We start from the raw sequence: 19404 nt of genomic DNA on the forward strand, positions 1-19404 counted from the left end.
GTGGTGGAGATGAAGTGCTACAGACTGACCACAACCCCCAGTCCCCCTGTTCCCCTGCGCTGCACGGGGGGAGGAGCTGGAAGGGCTCAGATGGGGGGAAGGAAGGTGGTTTTGGTTTCTTTCCTTTGGTTCTCACTTGTCTAGCTAGTTCCTAATAGGTAATAGGTTTTACTGTCTCCCTTCTCTGAGTCTGTTCTGCCCATCATGTTAATTGTTGAGTGATCTCTTAATTCCTATCTCAACCCTTGAGCCTGTTGCATTGTATTTTCTCCCCCTTCCCTTTTGAGGAGGGGGAATGAGAGAGTGGCTGTGGTGGAGCTTGGCTGCCCACCCAAGTAAAACAATCACATTCAGCACACAGATTTTTGAGCTAGTTATCTCAGTAAGGTGGCTTGTTTACTAGAACATAGTAAGAAATTATTGCAGATAGTGTCTGTATATTCCTTACTATTGGCTGTAACTAGAACATTCTGTCCCTTGCTGATATTTCAGTGAGTTTATTGAAGAAGCAGCTACTTATGGTATAAACAGAGACAGGTCTTGGATTCAATCATAAACCTCCAAGGAAACACTCCCATCCTCTCTCTCAAGCTGCCCAATTTTGAGGGCAGGTTGTCTCCATTAGATCTGTAAGGCACCTATGATAGGCAAGTCTTAGTCCTTAAGTCCTGTTCTGCTTTCTCCACTAATTAATAATATCATTTGTGACAGTGGTGGCTGTTATAGATATATTAGCATTCTTGATCGCATTACTTTACCCTGGGGACACTTTGTCCTCAATTGTCTTGGCTCCGTGACCCTGACCACCAAAGCAGAGTGCAGATAACAAAAATGGATCCAGTAGCAGCATAGGTCCTTCAGCACAATGCCATATGGTCACGGCCATGCAACCTGATCCCTGAATATGATGCAGAGTTGAGGCTTGCAGCCCTACCATCCTTTGAACTGACTTGGTTATCTCAGCATGACATTACACTTAATAGTCTATTTATCCCTCTGTGCATCAGGGACCCTGAAACCCTGTGGCTTTCAAGGAAAATTGAACATTAGTGTGTCAAGCTGCATCCCTGAACTTTCCTGGAAACCCAGACCAAAAAGATATTATCAGATTTCTTTCATAGGGTGTGATCTGATGATTAAAGCAAGGTGACAAATCCCAAACGCTGTCTAGACTGTTGTCACACATAAAACAGGTTGCTTCAGCTTTTCCCTACCTGCAAACAAGACTTGCTTTCGGGATTCAGAAAAGGTGTCTGAGGAAAGACGGGTGAAAACGTCAGCCCATCTGGAGGAGAGCTGAGCCCACTCTGGGTGTGGAGGCACTGCCTTATGATTAGAAAACAAGGTGTAAACCCACGTGAACTCTTCATTCCTACATTGCAAAGCTCCTCAAAGATGGCCAGAGGGAGCAGGCCCTTCAAGTCCTCTGAAGTCTGACGACAAACTGGCCCCTGGTTAGGGACTGAGGAGAGAGAAGGGCTTATTAAAGCCAGGAGAACTTGACCCATACATAGGGCAGGAAGTAACAAGTTATAATTGTGTCCTCTGGATCTGTGGGGAGAATCCCAGGAAGCACGGTATAAATCCTCTCGTTTCCTCCTCTGGGGTTTCGCCAAGGAATAATATCCCTGTTTGCTTAGGAAAGGTCTTGTGGTGGCATTCATACCAGTGAGGGCCCATGTGCTGCCACAAGCTCATGCAGATGGAGGAAACTTCTAAGCAAGTGTCATGAATCAGCACTGGCCCAGGCTCTGCAGGAAACAGAAATAGTCAGCCCTCTATCCTCCATTGAGGGTCTCTGTAATTTATGGGGGCCCAGGGGCATGCTTCATGTGGAAGCGCAATCTCGTCCCTGCGTTTCGGATTACAGCCTGCAGGCCATTTTTAGACCCCTCGGGGAGCTTGCTGTGCCAGCACAGGAAGAACAAGCTGTGGTGAAACGGAGCCCTGTGGTGGCTGCCACTGCAGTGCTAGCTGTGCCTGGTGTGCCAGCTGGGGGAGCTTCCTTGCATGCTGTTTCTTAGCACTGGCTGGGAACCACTACCACTGAAGTAGCCCTTGTGTTTCCAACATCACCTCAGAGATGGAGATGGAACTTCAGAGGGTTCCAACATTCCTCGGAGAGGAATTCATCATAGACACAGTCACCTTTTGCTGTCCCGAGACACCTAGGAGACACCACCAAAAACAGAGTGGTGGTATCTCCCTGCTCCATCCCAAGGCACTGCACTCACCCTCATTCCCCACCAGATGCCTGCCCTTTAAATGATGGTGCTTTTTGAAAGCGACTCTCTTAGATGGAGATGTTGACTAATTTGTGAAAAAATGATGGATGCAACACACACTAAGGAAAGCCCTTTCAGTACAAAGCTGATGCTCCAATATCTGTTATGGCTTAGTCAGTTTGCAGCTAAACCCTGCTGGTGAGCAGTCACTTCAGGGGGTCCCACATGAACAGCATGGGACCAGAAGTGATTTTGCTGGGTTTGCAAGCCCTGCCAGGCCAGAGTTGGCATGCTGGCAGAATTGCCAGGCAGGATGAAGGAGCAAGAGGCTGGAAGAAAAAAGTCCTTATTAGCAGAGTAACCTGGGAGCATGCTAAGTGCAAACAGACAGAAAGCTTCTCCCTCGGCAGTTCAGTCCAGGAGAGAAGTTGTGCAGAGAGGCAATGCAAAGACTGAAGGCAGAGCAGATGCAGCAAGGCTGCCGTGTGTGCAGCAATTAGGGGAATAAAGAGGGGAAGAACAAAGCCATGCTCTGGCACCACAGGTTTTGTGACTTGTAGGAAAACTTTTGTGCCCTGGTCCCAAAGTGCAATACAGGTATGTTGGTCTCATTCCCCCTTCCTTAGCAGGAACTGCAATTCTGCTACAGTGCATTTTCCTGGATTCTTATTTATATAGATGGCTTCCTACTTCGGCCTGCATATGGCTTTAAGAGAACCAACTTTGTGGAAATGGTAATGAAATTTTGATACAGACAATAGCCATGTCTTCCCAAAATCTTGCTGTCTTTGGAACACAATATCTGTTTGTTGATATTAAAACATTATCTGTCTATCTGGATACTTCAGTTGCATGAATGTCACGCCATCTCATTGCTGTACCTGTCCAGAGACAGCCTGACACATCTAGATACTGATCATTCTTGCTTTGCCTCTATATTGTTTTGGCAATGAAAAGAGATACAATCAGGAAGAGAACAGAGGAATTAAACATTCTCTTACAGGTTTCAAAATGCTATCTGCAACCTTTCTACATGCTCTGTACTGAAGAGTATGGCGTTTATTAATGGGAGCATATAGGACCAGAAAAAAAAACTAGTATATTTCTTATTCCTTCTAATCAATTATGGCAAGATTGCTTCCCATGCTGCACTGGATTGGTTTCACTTGAGCATATGGCCCTCCTTCCTTTCTGTGCAGAGCTGTGAGAGCCAGCTCTCTGTGGCACTGAATGCTTGCTTCCCCTCTGCATGCTTTGTGCAGACTCTATGTCTTCGCCTGCTATCGGCCTGTGATGTTGGTAGCTACTGAGCAGGAGGACCCAGGGGTAGGCGGTTCATAATGTCTTCAAGATACTGGGCCACTCAGTCTACAGCCTGCTGAAATGGCCTGATTCTCACGATGATGGATAGGGGTGGAAATACCAGCCTGGGAAAAGTATGATCTGTCCTTTAGAAAGCACCCATAGAAATCACAATGCCATGTTCTGCTCAGGCTGTCCGTGTGTATCAGAAGAGGAGCAGGGGCAAAGAACAACATACCCCAAATCTCCTTTTCTGCAAATGACTATTGGGCTCAGAGAAGGGAGACTGGAGTCAATGTGGAGTGCTCTTTTAAAGTCCCCCTCATTATCTTGCGCAGATCTGGCTTGCACATGGCTGTGTACTTAGGATGCAATCCTGTGCAGTCTGAATCAGGAAAGTGACTCTGACCCTTTGTGTGCTGTTTCACGAAACCACATGAGATAAGCCTCTGGGTTGGCTCCTGTCACTGATAAAAGCCAACACTCAGTGGCACAGGGAGAACAAGGACTGTGTATGACAGGAGCAGCAGCTAGCTTAACTACTCACTGAGGAGATGAGGACGCCTGGGAAATTCAGGGAAGTCTTTCATTAAAACTTCTTGCATTATTTAACTATGGGCATGTGTTCCTGCCTGGCTGAAAGAAGAGTTATATCAGACCCGCAGCTCCTCCTGCTTCTGTTTCCTATGTCAAAATTGGGCTTTTCACACCAGTAAGTGTGTAAGCCTGTGGCTCATCCTAGCAAATGCCTCTGACATTTAAAAGAGGAGGTTTTCATTTGAAATAGTTGCAGATAGCCAATAGTTGAAATAGTAACAGTGAAATAGTTGAAATAAGAGTCCTGTCCACTGCTGCAAGGTGAAGAACCAGGGTGAAGTAGCTTTAGGGGAAAGGCCTGGGGGCCAGAATGAGCTTGCTTGCTAATGTTTTGGTACAGATGGCTTGGAACCATTGCCTTCACACGATGAGGAGAGATCCTTGGGGAAGAAGTGTCTACCCATGAACTTCCCTCCTAAATGGTTTTACATTTATATTCAGAGTTAGCCACACGGAGGTATGGTGGTTCCAGCTTCCTTTGATTGCTGTGTGTTTGTTTTCTGCACAACAACCTGTTTGGCTAGATCTCAGCCTTGAAGAGGAGATGTGGTGCGGATATGGTACTGCCCATCTCCTTCAAGCTCAGCATGCATTCAAGAACCCTCCTGTACATGTTCCTGCTACTTTCATGACCCTGGAAACTCATTCTCTAAAAAGACTTGACTTTAACGTAGACACAACATTTACACAGGATTTAGGAGTCACTGAAGTACTAGACAGAGCTCTAAGTGGAGAGTGCAAATCAGGTCTGGATTAGTTAGGAAAGTTACACAGCATACTCAGTAGAAATTGTCACCCTACCTGATAAGGTTTCGACAGTCTTCTAGCTTCTCAAGATTACCTGATCTTTTCTTTTTTTTTTTTTTTTTTCCTCTGGTGAGAAACTGAAGTAATTTTCCTCAATATTTAGTGGGGAGAAAGAAAATTCCCATTTGGCTGAAAGTAAAGAAGTACTGACTTAAAATTACCAATGAAAATAAAGCTGGAATAGAAACTTAATTTCAGCTCTGCTGCACTGATGGGCTGTCATGAAAGAAGTATCTTTACAGTCACACAGAGGATAATCACTGACAGGCTCATATCCAGCTATGTGGTCTCCTGAGAGAGCTCAAGGCTAAACCCAAATTGCTTGAAACATTTTCACCATGTTGTTTCCTTATTTTTCCTGGGACATTTTGCAGTATGTGAAGCAAGCTGTCTATGTAAATCTTTGCGTCATCTGAGCTCTAAGTGTCCTGAAGCAGGGACAGTCATCTTCTGGGCAGGTGTGTATAGCAATTAAACCGGGAGGATCATCGGTGGCTTACTGCCGTGCAAATCAATGGCCACGAGGAGGATGCATTCAGGTACTTCTCAGAAGTCAGATGTGTTTTTGCACATACAGGGGAACTCTCTGATGCTACAAATTGCCTGAGCTGACAGATGACCACCACTGCAAGAAAAATCCCAGCCTCACTAAAGCTGGTATCCTGTAGCTTCACTTCCATCATGCCCCCTGTGAGTCTGTTTCTGCCTTAGTAACTGCAGGGAGATGTTCACCACATATTTGTCGGTTTGTACAATAAATAAATAAATAAATAAATAAATCCACCTTACGCAATGCTAAGATTACATTTTATAACAAGTTACAGCATTGCCTACATGGTGTCTTCAACCTGACAGCTTTGCTAACGTTTTTCAGAGCCAATTAGAAAACTAGGACAAAATAAGTGTTTTCACTCAGAAAATTCCTTCCCTCTTTGCAGAAGTCTTTAATTACAGCTGCAAAAAAATTACAGCTAAAAAAAAAAAATCAGCACAGCTTATTTTTTTTTCCTCTTCTATCCCCCTCCCCCTCCCTTCCCAAAGATGTCCTGGAAGAAATCACACTACTGTAGTGGATAAGCTGAATTCAACACATCTCTACCCATTTCAGATTTTCTTCAGTTATACCACAGGCAAATTCTCCCGATATTCCCTGGAAGACATCAGACATCTACCACTGTAAACAGAAGGTTTTACACATTGTGCATCCCTCCTGGGGGGATCAGACTTCCCAACTGCTTCCTGGACCGATGCCTATGTACACAGCACCAGGATCCACCTGGTGTTTCCAAGACTGACTGTTCCTGCATCTTTCCTTCTAGCCCAGAGAAGGGCTTGAGAAGGAAGTGGGATGAGAAGAGGGACTGCTGCACCCCCCCGCCCCTTTCCATTGCCGCAGCAGCTGTTTTTCAGCCAGCAAAGCTGAGGGCTGTGCATGGGCTAGTGGTGGTGCTGTGGTTCTCAGAGGAAGAGCCAAATTACCCTTTGGAAACCTGTGTTTCCCCTCCAACACTGCAGAGCCAGATTTGGCACCTCGCTCACTGTCCAAGGTGTGATGTAATGATACAGCCACGCTGAATGCAGAGGAGTGGGTGAGAGGCTAAGCCATGGACTGACCAGGATGGGACAGGCATGCCTTCTGTTGGAGAAAATCAGTTAAATTCACTCAGACCGCTTGAGCTTTACCATGGAGCTGTACTCTGTTTCTGCTTCCTCAGCTGCAGTATTATGACTATGTGAACTGCTCATCCATTTAAGATGCTCCATATACATAATACTTTCTATCTGCATAAGATGTGGGGTCCTTATTTACTGCATTTCGTAAAATAATGCATCAATATTTATTTAGACAGTCACCTGTATTTTTTCCTCCTAAAATCATGAGTTAATATCTGAATAATTCACTCCGTGTATGCTATTTTGTTAACACCTTCTGAACAGTTCACTTTATTCCCTCATTTTATGAGAGAAATGGGTTTGTAAGCTGCCCTTTAACTCTTTCCAGACTGGCTTCAAATGATCCTCTGCTTTATTTCTGAAGTGCTGGGGCCTAGTGCAATTCAGAGCCTCCTGTTCTGGTCATGTAGTTTCTCTTTGCCTCCTTTCAGTGCCCTAGAGATTTATTTTTGTTTAGCTTTCTCTCTCCATTCAAATTGAGATTGCTATTATTAAGATGTGTTTAGAGAACAGAATTCCACTCTTTACTCTTTATTTTTGGCTTCTGGCTGACTATGCTTGATAATTACATGTAACCACTTCACTTTGTAATATATTCCCCATATTTCCCTTCCAGCTGACCTAACACTTTCATACAGTAACATACTACAAAGTTCACTAACCCTTTTTATCTTGAGGCATAATTGGGGCTCTGTGTTTCTGAATCTCTGAAGTCCACATCAATCCTTCTAAGCAAACTTCCTTTCAAATGCAGATAAAGTAGAGTACTTTTTCTCAACTCAATGAAGAAAGCTCCTTTGCCTTCTTTCTCATCTGCTTTATGATATCTGTTTCATAATTTTAAGTGGTGAGAAATCCTCGTGTTATCTCTCATGATATTTAAAATGTGTGTTGAATTGAAAAGATAGTCTAATTGTGTTTGATAGTGGGTGAATCAGCTGAACTGCCTGTTAACAGAATTGAATATATTCTGCCCCCCAAAAAATCTGTGCAAATTTCCTTTGTACTAGCTTCTTTCACTAACGAAAGAAGCTAGTACAAAGCTGTAACTGTGTTTGGCTGTACGAGGTGGCTTTGTTTCACATTGCTAGTTAATACTAGGTAGCAAAGGCACATGAACAAGCTCTAGAGGTCTCTCAGAAGTGGTCATACTGTACGCAGGCTGTGCTGCATGCACAGATGGATGTGAGAGCTCTGGGTTGTACGCTGAAGATGTGCTGGCAGGAACACCCACTCCAGGAGTCTCCCTCCTCTGACACCCTGTTGGCCATCTCCATGTAACTGCTCCTATGGCTTGGGAAACTGATTCAGATTAAACATCATCTGTCTCCCCAAACAGACAAAAAGTAGCTAATTTTGTGTACAGTCCAGTCCACTGCTCGGCCTCAGGTGTGCTGCAGCCAAGGGCTGCAACGCCAGTATGAGCAACTGCCTGTGCACGGCGGCTGCTTGAACCAGCACACCATTGTAAGAGAGGGGGTCACAGAGCCTGTCCCCACGGTTACCTTGGTGGTACTGCCAACCAGACAACTCAGGTTGTGAGCCCTCCGTGACCTTAAGGCCCTGATCCAGGAAAGCATGAAGGATATGCTTCAGTTTGCCTTTTCTGTGCAAAGTACAGAAGCATGCTCTTAACATGAATCACATGCTGAACTTCTGTTGAAATCATTTTGCAAGGGATGGGAACAAACCCAGCAACTCTACAAACAGAACTTCATTAAATAAAAATGCAGTTTTTATCTCTTAGGTCTCTGTTAATAGGTCTAGGATGTGGTTTTCTACTGAAATATTTCAGTGAAAGTATAAATTACTTTGAAAGTCTTTATGAAACATTCCCTTTGTCCTTCCTCTTTTGCTATTTTCCATCAGCAATTCACCACAAAGAATGCATTTCCCACCAATTTGAAAATACAGCCAACCAGCATCTTAATCTGCATTGTCTGTATGCCTGCGAGCCGTGTGTTTCAGAAAGTGTTGCTACTATTTTCCACTTTAGATCTGAAAGAAACTAAAAATAGCCAGACAGAAGGTACCTAATCAGCTTGGCAGCACATCTCTGTGCCATGGAAGATTTATTCTTATTCTTTGCAACTTGATCTGGGCACTTTAAGAATAAATGCTATCTAGCTTCCATGCCCAGAAATACATACAACTAAACATGGGTCTGGTTTATTGCATTCCAGGGCAAAAACATTTTGTTGCTGTGTTTTACACCTGTCTGCTGAGAGTTGGAGTTGTTTGGAAAGGCTACCTGTCTGCCGGGCAAACTCATTGTTTGAACCCCCATTGATCAAATCTGAGAAGATGATGACAAAAGATGTCACAAACTCAATTCTTGCTCCGATAGGTACAGATTTTTCTGCAGGGCTGGCAAATGGCACAGTATTCTCCATCCCTGTCAAAAAAAAATAAAATAGGTATGGATTTATGGATTACAACCATCATATATTGCATAAATGCAATATTCTTTGCCAGATAATGTTTTTTGTTCTAAATGGCTAGCATGACCTAATGAAAGAAGATGCATTTAATATATTATCAGTATCATTCTCCTCATCAAAGGCAGAAATACAGTAATGCACATAAAAGGCAAAACAATGAGGGATTTTGGCTCTTGCTACCTTCTTCGGGAGGAATTTGCTTTGTACTGCAAAACCGGGCTGTCAAGCAAAAGTAAAAACGGGCATCTTCACTCTCTTTGAGTTGGTGGGAAGTTTGCCATTGATTCTGAACCAGGATTTAACCCTAGGGACAGAGATTCAGATCTCTGGGATTGAAAAGGATGAGCTTGAAAGTAGGAATAGGATAAAGCTAAAGAAACAATGACTTCCTGAGTCTGCAAATAGCATGAAACAATTAGTCAGCAGTTTGCTCACTGCTTTGTGCATGGCATTTAATTAAAACAAGTGGGGGTGGTGCAGGAGGGAAGCACTGTACTATATACAATAACTCCGTACACCTTGGTGGGCAGTTTTCTAACTTTACAGGTCTACTTGCGATAAGCCCTGGAAGTGGTAACAGTTTCGCTAAATGTGAATTATAAGTGCTATATTAAAATTGCCAGGAAGATCCTACCATAAATATTTTGAGAGGTGTGAAAGCTCACTATTATTCACACCTGACACATACACACACACACAAAGCTGGCAGATTCCAGATTCAGTCATTATTTTTAAGACTCGGATTAATAGCAGGGTTTTAAACACCAGTCTTAGAAATTATGGGAGAACAAGTAGAGATGGCGATATGCCCATCAGTGTGGGCAAACTTTACAGGTAGTGCATTTCGGTGCATTTTTTTTATCGCTAATAGACCACACCGTTTGTGCAAAGCACACCGGGCACAGTTTTGCTGGATAACCCTAATCAGACGATGGCACAGGCACCCCGAGGCGAGAAAACGAGTCGGAAGCAATGCCAGGGTCAACCTGAAGCCGGGCGGACAGCGAAGGGGGGCTTTGGGGGAAGAACCCCAACACCCAGGAGTGTCTTGTCTTTGGGGGAAATGCAGGCAGGCGGGCAGGGCAGGGGGCAGGCAGGAGCAGGGCAGGGGCCGGGGCGGGACAGGACGGGACGGGACGGGGGGCGCAGCCACCGCAGCCCCCCGGGGCCGGTCCGGGGCGGGAGCGGGGTCTCTCCGCGATGCGGGCGGCGGGGAGCGGGGGTAAGGGAGCCCCCCCCGGCACCGCAGCCCCATCGCCCGCCCCCGGTGCGGCGGGCCCCGCGCCCTCCCCTTCCTCCCCCCCCCGCCCGCCCGGAACGGGACCCTTTAAGAGGAGGGGGCAGCGGCTGGAGGGTTTGGCCAGGGGACGGGGCCGCTCCTGCGAGGGCTGCGGGATTGGGTCGCCCGGGCAAAAGGAAGGGAAAAAAAAAAAAAAAAAGAAAGAAAAAAAAGAAAATAAAAAGAGAAAATAAAATAACATAAAAAAAAAAAAGAAACAGAAAGGGAATTAAAAAAAATAAAGTGGAAGCAGGCGAAAAGGGGAGAAAAAAAAAAAAAAAAAAAAGGAAGGGAAAGGAAAGCTGTCCCCAAAACTGTGCCAACTCCGAGCGAGCAAGGATGGTGCACCCCGGCTGGGTCTGCTTGCTGCACAGCTCCCTCCTCCTGCTGGCCAGAGCGCGGCAGAGCCGCGGCGCCTGCCCGCTCGGCGGAAAGGTAACCGGGGGGGGACCGGCCCCGAGGAGCCCCGGGGGGGCGCGGGGGGGCGCGGAGCCGCCGGGGCTGCGGGCGAGGGGGCGCCGGGGGTCGGGGTGCCGCGGGGCTGCGGGGAGCGGAGTGATGGAGAGGGGCGCGGCGCTGCCTTTGCACCTGAATCTGCGCCCCCCTGCTTCGCTTTCCGCCCGTGGGGAGCCTCCCCGGCTCGGTGGGAGAGAGGGAGATCCCGGGAGGAGCCCGAGCTGGACTTTTTTTTTTTTTTTTTTTTTGCGTGATTTGTTGCCAGTTTCCTCCTCAGGGCAGCCTGTTGGCTGAGTGCTTTACCCTGGGCACGATGGAGCAGGTTCAGAGCAGCGAGTGACAGTGGCCTTTAAACAGAAATGCAATTAGAAGCTGTGTTGGGTTTTGTTTGTGCTCACATTTGATGAACCTGACTGTTGTAACCAGCCCAGGTGGACAGAAAGCAGAGCCGAGGGCTCTGTGCTGCTAGTTAGCAGTGATGCTCTGGCCAGTGTGAGTCCTGGGGGTAGGGTGGCATTTCCACTGAAAGTCAGGCAGAGAGGGCAAAAAAAAAAAACAAACAGTTTTCATAGATTTATAACTTTTCACTGAAGTTTCTGAACTGACAGCACATGAAATCATGTAGGAAGTGTTCCTGGACTCATTTTGCCTTAATGCGTCTGTTAAGAGTTGACACAACATCCGTGCTCTCTGGTGGCATCTGCTTGGACCTGGAAGCAGCCTGACCGGCGGTGAGGGATGTGTTATTTCATCACTTCTGTTCTCCTCCCCGGGCAGGGTGACCTGCACCGGCACAGGGAACAAGAAGTAACTCTGGTGACCCAAGAGTCAGGGCACAGTGACTCAACTGTTTATCAATCTGCGTGTGCCTCACCAGCAGCATCTGCCTGAACTTGGGTTGGGTAGAGCCTGACTCCTGCCTTGGGGAGGATGCCTTGGCACCTTGTTTGTGCCTGGAACCACTCTGTCAACTGGTTTTGTAGGTGGCCAGCTGTGACAGTCATGGCCCAGATCAAACCTCTGGAGCAGGTGCCCCCTTCCTCTTCAGGGCATGAAGTTTAACAGCTTGGGCTAGTGTGACTCTGCCTGAGGGAACAGGAAAAGAAAGGGAGAAACTGTGCAGAAAAAGTTGTTGTTACAGACATGGCTCATTCATTAATTTGGTAGGACAATGCAGGGGGTTTCCCTTAGGAGCCAGTGGTGGGCCCTGTGTTGGTTACTGGCAAAACTGGAGGTGAAATATGTTAATGGCACCTCATTACCTGCTGGTTATTCTGCCATTAAAATGCGAGGCCACCTGTAGTTCTGGTATTGGCAGGCTGTTTCCTGGGGTCATTAGGAGAGCGGTGGTAACCATGTCACCTAGGAATGACAGCATCTGCCTTATCTGCAAAGGTGTTGAACACGTCCTTAGAAGTGTTTATACCACCCCTGAAAACAAAATGTTCTTCTTTGCCCCTGCATTATGAAGGAAGGCTTTTTTTTTTCTGTTTTATTTTTTTTTTCTTGTTTTTATCCAAATTCTTGATAGGAACTTCTGTGCATTTTCTTACCTCTGTAGATTACAGGGATGCCTTCTTGTTGTCAGTCACCTAAAGCTCCTATTGTGAAAGAAATATGTGCATCAGTGTCTGAAAGAGACAAATTGCTATTTTAAAGAGTGAGCATACAATTCTTTAGAGGCCTTTTCATCATCATTCCATATTATAATTAAAGCTGCAATCTATAATGAGCCCCATCATTCTTTCTTTCACAGAAAAAAAAAAAAAAGACTTTGAAAACAACTGAAAATAAAGTATGTTGGAATTGCTTGGAGTATATTCCAGTTATATTCCAGAAGTAATGCAGTCTGGTGGTACTTTCTTTTAGCTTAGTGTTGGAGTGTATTGGTAAGTTTAGAGCCAGAATCCAGAGATTTACAGCAGAATGCTTGTGGTTGTAGCTGGTTAATATTTTATGATGCGTTGTTTCTGATAAGGGGCCAGTTAATTTAAATGGCTGCTTCTCCCCCATATATTTACTTTAGTTGAGTAAGTGATGTCTGCTGTCAGTCCTCAACTTATTAGTTAAAAACTTGTGTTTTATTATTCATTTCTGGCAAGTGGAGGCTGAATTTGTGTTCTCTGAATAGCTGTAGTCAGCGCAGTGTTTATCCATGGGTGAGTTCTGCTTACAGTCTCAGCTGAGTTTTAGAGTGTCAGTAATGTGAATGGGCAAGAGCTCAAGAGAACAACTGTTAAAAGCGAGCCTAGCATTTCTGCATGCATTGCTGTAGCTGCATGGGGCACTTTATGTGACACGGTCTTTGCCTCAGTTAGGTATAAATGAACATGACAAGATACGACACCAGGACAGATAAGAAGGGAGAGAGCCATATAGGGAGGGCTATAGGGCTCTCTGCCTGGCTGAAATACTGCATGCCACATGCTCTGGCTTCTGTAGCAAGAAAAAACATAAAATTAAGAGCATATTGTGGATTGAGAAACAGGGCAATCTTGGGCTTATGTGTGGAAGACTTGGCAGTGGAGCTGAGTATGAGCATTCAGGGTCCTGAAAGACACTGAAGCAGAAGAAGGCACCTATCTACACAGCGTGTGATGTGCTTTGAGCTGAAAAAATTACAGTCAACATAAATTCGAGACAGAAGATAGAAGCCAGCATAAGTGATGTGCCTTGCTCAGTCATGTAGGCAGACCTTGGCCAGGTTTCCTGTGCCTGGAGTTCATATCCACTTCCTAACTCTTTGGACAGCAGCTGTCCTTCCCGTCAGAGCCTTCACTCCTGGTATCCTCACACCCTTTTCCTCTTGCAACTTTTCATTAGTATTATTATTAATTCTCATCACTCTGTTGCTCCTTTTCTAGATGTTCAGGGTACTGTCACTAGATGCATTTTTTGTTTCTCCTGTTTTTCATAAAATTATTTTCTGGATGTTTACTACTATTTTATGGTCAGTACATCATTTGGCCCACTTTGAGCTAGCTTCTCATAATAAAGAAGACAGTTCTTGTTTGGCACTACTCTTTCAGCAGAATTACTGCTGTGTTACCTGAAATGATTTGTGCTGTCTGACAAATGCAGTAGAATTTGTGTACCTGAAGTCCACAGGTTACTTTCCCTGGCAGTCCTAGAAATGCTGCTGGAAAAGCAAGCTACTAGGAGTAATTATAGTGAACTGAATCTGAGTCTTGGTGCTTTTTTTCTGAAATCTGAAAAAAAGAAACATTCTGGAAAGATAAAGAAAATACCTCTCAGTCACAGCCTCCGCTCTGCTGAAACAGATGAAAGGAAAGCAAGGCATCACACGAGTTTCCAAGGCCACCTATGGACAATCAGTTTCCTGATTTGGGAGAGGTGTTGGGATAGGAACTACCATGCTGTGGGCTGAGCTACCACTCCACAGTATGTCACTGTACTCTCCCATCCTTGAAGCTTTCTTGGTCTTTCATTGATCCTCCTTCAGCTGCAGGGGAACAAACCCATGATGTACACCACATTTTTCTAGGGTTTCTGCAAAGCCTGATGCTGTTGTCCTCTCATTGTGAGGAAGCGTTATCTATCCGTACATGCCCCCATCCGTTCTTTGAGTGAGTGATAGTGCAGCTCTGGGGAGGTGAGGTGAGGAAAAGAGCTCGCTGCCACCTCATGGCAGGGGGTGGGTCCCATAGGTCCATGCGTCCCTTTGACAGCATTATCTGAAGCAGCTTCTTTTCCTTCTCCCTCATTCCACTGCCACTTCATAGTGCTTCATGTGCTGTCAATCTTAAGAAGCTGAACTGGCTGAAGAAAAGCCTTTTTCTTCCTCATTTGTTTTTTGTTTTGTTTTGTTTTTGTTCCAAGCAATTTGTGGCTCTGCTGGATCCCTAACCAGTTCACAGTAAACTCTTGTTTTCCTGGGGAGATGAGGTAGGAGAAGGCACTATGCCATCATACTGAGCAGCCAGAAATAACTTGATGTAGGACTCCTTAGCAGTCCGTTAAGCAGAGGAGATACACTATGGCAGAGGATGTGTGCTATGTGTTGTGCAGTGTGACTTCAAATCTTGTTGCAACAGCAAAATGAGAGACCTCATTCAAGACTGCCACTCTCTTCCTTTTGCTGTCCCTCCAGTTCTTCCCTTGATCCATATTGTTGCTAGAATGTGTCGTGCAATGTGTACCACCTGTAAACTGGGGAGCAGAGACAGAAATATGCATGGCATATATGTGAACCTGTCTTTTTTGTTAGTACACTACTGAAAGTGAAATTCCTGGAGCCGCCCAAGCCAACTCTCCCTTCAGCCTCCAGGACACCACTTTCACAGCAGTATATGCTGGTTTTAAAGCACCCCTTTGCTGAGGTAAGAGCTATGTAGAAGGATCCTGCTACAAAGGCAAATAGGGTTGTAGCACCTTTATCTGCTGCACGTTCCTAGGGAAATGAGGTGAGAGAGAGGGGCTGCCAGTCAGGGCACATGCTGCGGTGCTGAGCAAGCCTTGGCACTACTCCTGTGCTATCTCACAGTCACCTAGCGCATTGTTTAACAGCTCCCCTTTTACGGTCTTGGGGAGAGATTATGCCCATGCCTTTCCCTCTCTGAAGCTGGAGTGAAACACGTGTGAGCTCTGGGAGGTGCACTGGGACAGGGGAGGTTTCCCAGGTTGGAAACAGACCTGTCCTCTGGCCCTCGCACCAGCTCTGGGCAATGTGTGAGACCCTGGGCAGTCTGAGAAGAGAGATTTCCATTGCTTTTGGGACAGGCTGCAGCTGTTGGTGTGGAAGTTCCTGCAAAGTGCCAAGACACTGTTGTGCAAGCTCACAGTCACTACAAGATGAGTGAGAAGTTCTGCCGGGTCTCAGCCTGCTTTCTTTCACTACCTGTGCTGTAGGCTCTGAAGTGTGACTGGTTTGCTCTGTGCATGGTGGTCTGTGTGGTCTGACAGTGGTACCACTGATAGCTAGCAGTATTACTCTGCTTTTGGTATCAGAATGCAAAAGGTGTGGGAATTTACAGAGCAAAAAAAGCATGAGGGTGCAGTGCCAAACACCTTTCTAGCTGGGCTGTGTACAGTGGTCTGGAGCAGTGCTGTCACTGCCTGGTACCATCCACTTGGGCTTGAGTCTGCTGGGTAGCTTTATTCAGGAGCTGAGCTGAGAATGCAAGAGGGCCGGTGACCACTTGTTCCTTACAATTCCTGTGGTTATGCCTGCTCCTGCATGTACATGATCAGACCTGCGTGAAGTGAAGGAGTGTTGACCTCCTAACCTCATACTGGTCCCAGGTGCCTCTTCTGTCTTTTTGCTTGCTGGCTGCTGTCTGCATCCAGTTTGTTTCTCACAACAAAGGTGTGTCTTTACATTTTCCCTGCTGGCTAAGGGCAAGAGGGAACCCAGTCTCGTTTTCCTTCTCGCTGTCCTGTCTATATTTGTTTTCTCATGTTCTTTCTCAGCCTATGTCGGATTCAGACTAGTCTTTTGTCCTGTATCTTCCTTCCCTCTCACTGCTGCATTATGTTCATTCTCTTCCTCCCATGGTCTTCAGGAATGTTTTTATGGCCTGCAATTTAGAAGAGTGTTTCAGGACCATCTGATAGGATGCAAAGATGTAGCACAGCATTACCAAAACTTGGGTCTCTGAGATATCCTTCAGACCTTTGAAGTGCCATAGAAGTGTCTGAAGACCTCTGGTATTTACTTGGTTTGTCGGTCTGTGCTGGTGATCTACACTGCTCACTTCGCTCAATTTCTGCCTGATCTGTGGCTTGCGCTCAGTGTGGAGAGCTCTGGGACAGGGTTGTCCAGGATGAACCATTGCAGACCGATCTTTAAGATTAACCTTTCTGACCCTGGTTCTTCAGCAGAAATTTATAAGCAATGTGTTTCTAATAAATTCTTCCAAGCAGCCTGTTCTGCTTTTGGCAGTCAGGCAGGTATCTTAGATCAGCACACACGCAGAGTTAGCCTTGGAGCTGAGGTTAGAGTTATCTGCTGGCTAAAGACTGACCAGATGTTTGAGTGCATCTGGAAGCCTGTCCTCTTCCTTAAACGAGCTAAGGCTCCCGTCTGCGCAGAGAGATAGAAACTGTGTCCATCACTCTAGCAGGGACTCTTGACACCAGTGATGTGTGTTGTGCCTGCTGCTGGTGTAATGCGACTTGCAGGATCCGAGCAGGATCTGTTTTGTCCCATCTGCTCTCCTTTCCTGGGGGACTGCTTAGGGCCTAAGCCTGCACCACACTGGTGTTCTTGAGGATGGTGTGAGGCATATTTCACAACAGAACAAACAGCATCTGATTTTGACTTCATGAGGGTTTTGAGACGCTTTTTTGAAAAAAAAAAAAAAAAAGACATCTAAAGAAATAAGCTTTTTTTTGTCCCCTGTTTTTAAAGCATATGCCCTGGAACCACAGGCTAGATTTGGCCTGTGGAGTTCCTTCCATTATTTTCCAAGCTATTACATATGCTTCTCTCTTCCTTAACAAGAAGGAGAATTGGGCCAACGGGTCTTATCTTTGTGTTTATCTGCCATGTGCCACATGCTTGTAAAACTGTATTGCTACCTGCTCCAGCAAGACTGTCAGCCAAATTGTATCTTGTGTTACTGATTTGTTTAGAGCCTTGTTCAGAGTGGAAAGCTCTCCCGAGATGCTGCGGCACCCTCTGAGCGGGTGTCACAGCAGCTTCTTTGAGGGAAGCCTTGCTGTGCTGAAGTGAGAGGTGCCTAGGTGAAGGTGACTGAAACCTTGATGTCCTGCTCTGCTTCAGCAAAGTGATGGCAGCTTTTGACTTGATAAAAGGTGCAAGCTGGATAAGCGTCTTGCCAAGAGCATGGCCTGCTTGGGCTGTTCCCTCTTGCTAGTTTTGGCATACACTGGGGTGGTGAGTTGGGATGCTGTTTCTGTTGAGCAACCGTGATGCTGCTTTTCAGAAGGAAAAAGCTGACGCCATGCTTTTTATGCTTTTAATTAATGAAAATTGATTTTAGGTCTCAAGGCCTGAGAAGGGTAGTCAAAAGGACTCTGTTTGTATGAGCAAAGCCTCTTCAGGGAAAGTACATGCTAACAAGCTGTAGAGCCAGGTTTGGCACTGTGTCTCCCTTGAGCCTTTTATGCCAGGGGCCTGGCATGAATGTCTGTCTGTACTCAGCTGTGTCTCCCTGTACCCCGGCAGAGCGAGCTGAACTCCTTCCTGTGGACCATCAAGAGAGATCCCCCATCTTACTTCTTTGGCACCATCCACGTCCCGTACACCCGTGTCTGGGATTTCATCCCAGAGAACTCCAAGAAGGCCTTCCAGCAGAGCCACATCGTGTACTTCGAGCTGGACCTCACCGACCCCTACACCATCTCTGCCCTCACCAGCTGCCAGCTCCTGCCGCAGGGGGAGAACCTGCAGGACGTGCTGCCCCGGGACATCTACCGCCGGCTCAAGCGGCACCTGGAGTACGTCAAGCTCATGATGCCGTCCTGGATGACCCCAGACCAGCGGGGCAAAGGGCTGTACGCTGACTACCTCTTCAACGCCATCGCTGGCAACTGGGAGCGGAAGAGGCCGGTGTGGGTGATGCTGATGGTAAACTCTCTGACGGAGGTAGACATCAAGTCGCGAGGTGTTCCCGTCCTGGATCTGTACCTGGCCCAGGAAGCGGAGCGGCTGAGGAAGCAAACGGGTGCTGTGGAGAAAGTGGAGGAGCAGTGCCACCCGCTGAATGGGCTGAACTTCTCCCAGGTGAGACACCTGCAGGGTGGCACGGGGCACCAGGCTGGCTGCTGTGGAGGGCATCCCTGCAGCAAGGGCACAGGGCTGGGGCGTGGGGAAAGTGCTCTCCACACATGGAACCTGGAGACTTGCGCTTGCTCCCTGCAGCCCACGCCTCTCCCTCTGCCCTTGGGAGAGTTTCCTAACCGTAGGAGTACAGGCCACATCCTAAATTAATTCAGAGCTGGCCTGGGGAAATCCCTCTCCTCTCCCCTGGGAAGCCTCGGGCAGGCTCCACCCGGAGTGACACTGGACCTTTGGCTGTCTGCTCTCTGACCCTGCCAGGCGCATTCACAGCAGCAGCCTGGGGCAGGCTGGGACTCGGTGTCCAAACTTGCTTTTGTAATAGCTAGTTAAGGAGAAAGGTGTAATCGCCTGGGGGGAGAGGGGGCACCCTGAGTAAATCTGGGGCGAACTGCTGGTTGCAAAAGTAGCTCAGTGGACCTCTCAGTGCCCTGAGGAATAGGGGCCCACCCTCTTTATTGGAAAGAGTGTTTTTTTCTTCTTTTCTTTTTTTTTTTTCTCCTTTGAAGCCAGGTGAGGGTCAGCATTTCCCTCCTGTGGGGGGCCTCCATGGGTTAGTGCAGGCTTTTGTGAAAGTGTATGCAGACCAGCTGCATTTTAACACAGGTGTTCATGCAGTGTCATGCCAGGCAAGCTGAACAACCCCAAGCCAGTCATGGGGTCTCCAGTCTGCACTAACTATGCCAGGGAGCAGTGTGTGCTGCAGCCCCAGCCTGTTTGGTGGGATCAGAAGCATCCAGAAGGTCATTTTCTGGCCTTGGATATCTTTGCTACAGGAAGGTGCCATTTGAGGGAGAGAAGCAGCAATGTGCTTAGGGACAGATGGGGCCTGGTGTTGCAGCATACCCTGTTAGCCCGGGC

The 19404-nt window shown here is 46.8% G+C and overlaps 1 protein-coding gene across 4 annotated transcripts in view; it reads left to right on the forward strand.

Annotated features, from left to right (window-relative positions):
- Positions 1-10401: 10401 nt before the first annotated feature.
- TRABD2A (TraB domain containing 2A) overlaps positions 10402-19404 on the forward strand; it is a 78111-nt gene continuing 69108 nt past the window's right edge. For 2 of the 4 annotated variants that reach the window (XM_072031294.1, XM_072031295.1), the window contains exons 1-2: positions 10402-10760; positions 17932-18489. In XM_072031294.1, coding sequence (XP_071887395.1) covers positions 10665-10760; positions 17932-18489 — 654 coding nt within the window. In that variant the 5' untranslated portion in view covers positions 10402-10664. The remainder of the gene's footprint in view (positions 10761-17931; positions 18490-19404) is intronic. The other 2 variants (XM_038171076.2, XM_038171077.2) reach the window with 1 other exon arrangement.

The sequence above is a fragment of the Anas platyrhynchos genome, chromosome Z, assembly GCF_047663525.1.
Source record: "Anas platyrhynchos isolate ZD024472 breed Pekin duck chromosome Z, IASCAAS_PekinDuck_T2T, whole genome shotgun sequence".
Lineage (NCBI taxonomy): Eukaryota > Metazoa > Chordata > Aves > Anseriformes > Anatidae > Anas > Anas platyrhynchos.